The sequence below is a fragment of the Neolamprologus multifasciatus genome, chromosome 8 (assembly GCF_963576455.1).
Source record: "Neolamprologus multifasciatus chromosome 8, fNeoMul1.2, whole genome shotgun sequence".
In the NCBI taxonomy this organism is placed as follows: Eukaryota; Metazoa; Chordata; class Actinopteri; order Cichliformes; family Cichlidae; genus Neolamprologus; species Neolamprologus multifasciatus.
Window position 1 is genome coordinate 23,206,805 of NC_140446.1, and position 5,551 is coordinate 23,212,355.

The 5,551-nt window shown below is 43.3% G+C and overlaps 1 protein-coding gene across 1 annotated transcript; it reads left to right on the forward strand.

The window, feature by feature from the left end:
• The first annotated feature begins 223 nt into the window (after positions 1-223).
• On the forward strand, positions 224-5,186 carry LOC146513127 (somatostatin receptor type 2). The gene has a single exon (XM_085171580.1). The coding sequence runs from the start codon at positions 1,182-1,184 to the stop codon at positions 2,193-2,195; it is 1,014 nt and encodes a 337-aa protein (XP_085027706.1). The 5' UTR covers positions 224-1,181; the 3' UTR covers positions 2,196-5,186.
• The last annotated feature ends 365 nt before the right edge of the window (positions 5,187-5,551 follow it).

The following is a 5,551-nucleotide window of genomic DNA, read 5'->3' on the forward strand; positions in this document are numbered from 1 at the left end:
TAAGTGTCCTTGTCTAGTTTTGATTGAAATCCGGTTCTGGTGTTGATGGAAGGTGGCGCAACGTGCTGGAGGAATTTCAAAGGGTTATTTCAGCTATGCGTGGCTGAACCGCAACAGAACAAAGGTCAGCACTCATCTGCCGACCTCTGCCTTGTCCTCCTACCTCTTTCTCTTCACCACCTTTTCTTACTTTTTTTTCATTGTCACCTTTTTCCCACTTCTACGTAGTTTGAAAAAGGGTTGGAGGAGCATAGAAATAGGATAAAGAAAGGGAAAAAAGAAGTTGCAGCATCCCGTGTCAAATGTCAAAAAACAAAAGCCCTGATTTCTGTTTCCTGTCGGCAGATTTACTCGGTCTGGGTTGCAGAGGTGGGTGGCCGCAAGCAATGAGCTGGTTGTTATTATCTTTGCTTGTTTAGGTTTTACTCGTGTGATCCCCCCGCTGAACTGTGCAGGCAGAAAAGAGAGGTGGATAAAATAGATGGTGGGAGGGGTTGGTGAGGTAAATAGAAATGAAGAGGGAGTGAAGACAGAAAAAAAAAGTTATTAAAACAAAAGTATTGTAGCAGATGGGAGCATGGGTTTACCTTGGAAACAGCATTACAGCAGAGGAACCGGGGGAGGCAGAGCCAAGCTGGAGTTTATCACAATCTTTGGAGAGTGATGAACCAGGGGAGGAAGGGGGGAGGTGGCACACTCCCAGCACACTGAGGGGTGGAAGAGATATAAAAGGGCTCCCAGGGAGAAAGAGTGGTCAGGCAAGTGTGTGAGCTGCTGTCCTGCTTGTTTCCACGCTGCTGCACACCACTGTTTCATGCTAGTGTGTGTGCGATGTGAGGGAGCCGTGTGCCGTCTCCACCACAAAGGAATGAACTTTTGCAGTTATTTGTGCCAGAGGATAAAAGGAAGTAACGATTAACTGGAAGAGGGGAGTTGATGAGCTTCTGAAGCCTGGCACTTCTCAAGTCTGGAAGTTTGATTTTTTTTTTCCTCTTTCGGTTGAGTTGTTTACTCATCGCCCTCTGAGAACCTCCACAGCAGAGAGTCAAGAGGTGACTCTTGAACTGCGTGCAGAGGAATTTAAACAGAAGCCTAGATTTTCATCCACCCTCCGCAGTGACTGTTCGAAGTGTCACTTTTGTGCCCTTGTGTTCCTTTTTTGATCAGCCTTTGGAGTCACAATGAATGCCTCATTTTTATATGACTACAATCAGTCCTTAATGGATCGGGAATTTTACTGGGAGGGAAATCTAGATGGTTTCGGCATCACGATGGCCTTTCTCTACCTGGTGGTTTGGGTCATGGGGCTAACTGGAAACGCGCTTGTTATCGTCGCCATTTTAAAGTTTGACAAGCTGTCCTCTTCAACCACAGTGTACATTTTCAACCTTGCGCTGGCCGATGGACTATTCATGGCCGGTCTTCCCTTTATAGCGAGTCAGAATTTCATGAACCGCTGGATTTTTGGAGATGTGGCGTGCAAAGCTGTCATGGTGCTGGACGGCATCAATCAGTTCACCAGCGTCTTCTGCCTGACGGTGATGAGCATCGACCGCTACATGGCGCTGGTGGAGCCGCTTCGCTTCGCCCGTTGGAGGACCCCGCGCTGTGCCAAGATTGTTTCATCCCTCCTCTGGCTGTTCTCCCTCCTCACCATCCTCCCGATGGCGCTTCACTTCTCCACCGATCACGGCTTTTGTACGCCGGATCTCGGCTCCGACGCCCGGTGGCTTGGCGTCCTCTCTTACACCTTTATTTTGGGTTTCGCTTTACCGTTTACGGTTATGACAGGTTTCTACGTGGCAATGCTGCTCGCCTTGTGGGGTCAGAAACTCCGAACCTCAGCGGTGAACCTGGAGAGCCAGCAGCTGGAGCAACAGGTCACCAAGATGGTGGTCGCGGTGGTGGTTGTGTTTGGTTTGTGCTGGCTGCCATTTTACACCTTCAACTTCTGTTCGCCATACCAAACCAGCTACGCCGTGACCTTCTACAGGGCTTTTGAGTTTGTGGTCCTGCTTTCCTACTCGTGGAGCTGCGCGAACCCCATCCTCTACGCCTGCCTCTCTGACACCTTCAGGAGGCACTTCCGCACCCTACTCTGCCCCATCACCAAGTCTTCTTCCAGCATGCAGTGCATCACTGACCAGCAGAACCTAAATGACACAGTTGTGTGTGATGGCACCAGTACCCCATAAAGCCAAACGAATACTGGCTGCATTTTAATTCCCTTCCTATTATGATGCACTGCACGGTACTTTTGGAGTTCTTTCTTTTTAGTTGCTGACTTTCAGATCATTTGGATAAGCGATTCTCATATTTTGACTAAAAGTTGTTCTCTGCTACCAGTGTTTGCACTAGACGGACTGCTGACTGCTCCACTCTGTGTGTAGGGGGGATAGGCATACATACACACACAGATATGTTAATCATTTGTCTTTGTGTGGGCATTCATTGACATTAATGCATTAATGCAGTTACCCTGGGCTGAACTAATCTCTAACTGTAACAACTGTAACCCTGAAACAGCTTTAAAGTCATCCAAACTGTTAAAATTCTTCCAACAGTCCACTAAGCTGATGGCCCAAAACTCAAAAGTTCATCGTCACAAGGACGACTGGACAAGTTTCACTGTAGTTTTCTCAGGTTTGGTTTTCTGTGACAAATTTTTTCAGGCACTCTGATGTTTTTGGATGTGCTGTAACAACCCATTTTGCCCATTCTGGACAGCCAAGTTTGAACTGGAGCAATCACAGTCACATGCAGAGAGTGTATCTTTATAATAGCATCACTTTGTTGAAAAACAAGAGCTTTATGATTGCCTACATCTGACGCATTTATGTAAATTGTAGCTACAAAAAATACACCGGGTTACACTTTTCACAAACATGCCCTAGCTTGGCAAATTTCCCTTTTTTCCTTCTCCACTTGAAATGTACATTTTATCCTCAAGCTTGTAGCCTTGGGTGTGTGGATTTGATGCCTTTCTGACTGTGCATTGAGCTGCGACTTTAAAGGGTTAATTCTATTCATCACTATATCAAATGCAGGCTTAAACACTTCTTTAAAAGCATAAAGATAAAACAGAAAACACCAGACACTGTCACTAAATGTGAGTAGATGATTTCCATACCACTCTCTTGGTTTAAATATCACGTGTGTGTCTGACTCAGACCTGTTGTATAATTTGTCAGCCGAGAGCTCAGAAAATCCAGACGAAATGCTCTAATGCACATCCTGCTATAGCGCTTTTCAGCAGAGCTAATAAAATGTAGCACAACAGGGACGAAGTGTGGACAGGTGGAGTGTAAACAGAATAACACGGGTCACATGATTTTGACAGCACCAACTCATACACGCACGTACACACTCAGCAAATAGCATCTCCACATCTCCCACAGCTGGATTATGTCCCAGTGGCTGTGCATGCAGGAAGGCATCGGATGAGTGTATTTCTACTCGGCTGGCCACGAGCACGCACTTGCATTTTTATGTGCACCCTTAACTAGGTGAAAGATGCATAAATCACTACATAAAGTCAACATTACGCCTGTGTGCTATATGAAAACTTCCAATGTTTGTTCTGTGTTTTGTCATTCTGGAAATGTATGCTTTACCCTGCTCCTGGGTAGAAACCTGGAACCTCGAGAGTTTCTTCATCTCAGTCTGAATTATAATGTAATCCAAGGACAGGATTTTTTAAACCAGCATAATCTGTCAATCCCAATCAATCCTGCAAATACATACACATGAAAACAGGAGATTTTCTTTGAACACCAGTGATATTTCCTGATTGCTTCTTTCACTCAGTAATTCTTTGATTAACCACCCACCCCCTCCCTTTACCTCTCTTTCACTTTGACCGCTTTTAAACTTCATGCGTCTTTAAACTTTCATTTTTTTGACAGCTATTCTTAACATTAACCTCCACCAGCTGTGACACACTGAGACATTGCTTACACGTGTTACCCCGGCACTCGAGTGCAGGAATCCAGCTCGGCCGTGTCATCAGAGCGGTTAGATTAGAGCGGCCACCAACACGCCGCAGAAACATTCAAATCAGCTCACGAAAGGCTGAGGAGATTTCAAGCCGTCCAGTTGCTAACTGTCTCCCTACATCTTTTCATAAGCACTCCCGCTCGGCAATCCCAAGAATACTTAGTGAAATGCGGTTTGCTTTTTTGGCTCTCTTTCATCATTTTATGAGTTAACAAAAACACGTGTTAACAACAATAATGCTTCTTGCTCACAGTGCTTTCCCCCCTTTTTTACTTCAACTTTAACCAGAAAACATGAAAACACTAATTGTGGAAGATACACAGAAGGAGCCAACCACTTCATTCATAGAAGCAGCATTTTTGCACATATAAAGAAAAACACATTTTAAAATGAGATTAATATGTCAGTTACACCACACGAAAATCACACATTCTGTTTCTGATGTTATATAAATGAATAAATTATATGAATAAAAAATTTTTGCCTGAATCTTGATTTTAAGCTTATTTCAGTCTCTGTATCTGTATTATTTTATGTGCCAAGAAAATAATCACCACCAAGTTTTGTTACATTTTTCTGTAACGATCATCTTACCAGTTAATGTAACCATTTTTCAAACCCCACCGAGGTTTGATTTTAAAAGCAGCATTAATCTTTTTCCAAACACTTCCTCAAACACCATCTCTGCCTCATCCATCTCCTCTAAGGTGAAGCAAACCGAGTGTCTTGACTTGACCGTCTGCTCCGAAACCGTCCCTCGAAGGCCATCCTGTAAATGTCAGGCCTGCTTGTTGAGACCCACTTGTATCTGCCGGCTTCGTTTCAAGAACTAATGAACCTCTGCCAAAATGTTTAAAATGCTGAAGGCAAAGAAAAACTTGACCAGCAGTGGTGTGTCAGAGTTGGCCTAAAGGCATAAAACAGTCCTTAATTAGTTTGGTGGCATGGCTACCGTAAATGTATATATATATAGAGAGAGAGAAAGAGAATGTTTTAATGCAATACTATAAACAGCTGATGGCTTTTTTTGTTCTGAAATGGATGTTTTGTTGTTTAAATAAAATATTCAAATGTGCTAACATGATTTCTAGCATAGTCAATGAATAGGTCAATAAATAAAGGATATTTTTCTCCTGTCAATTTTGTCTATCAACATTGTTGAATATAAATAAAGTTCTAAATAAATGAGACGTCTGTTTCTTGTGGATTGTATCCTTTAGGGTTGCTGGAGGGGAAAGTAGCTGCAGGTTGGCCCTGAGGAGGTCACTGGGGGATCGGTTATATGAGTCACTGAACACTGAGGCAGGAGTGGGTTGGGGTGGTGGAGTTCATGAAGGGGAAAAGTTTGCACTACACATTTCTGTAACACAAACAGTCACACAGCTGACCATGTAGAGTTACACTTCTTTCGAGTAACCACTAGATGCTGGCACTTCATCTAATGTAAGATGAACTTTTTTGATAGGAAATCAATCCTGTCTCTTAATAAATCCAAATATAAACTTTTATACATAAGATCACTTAAAAAAACACTACTTATGGAATAATAATAGTT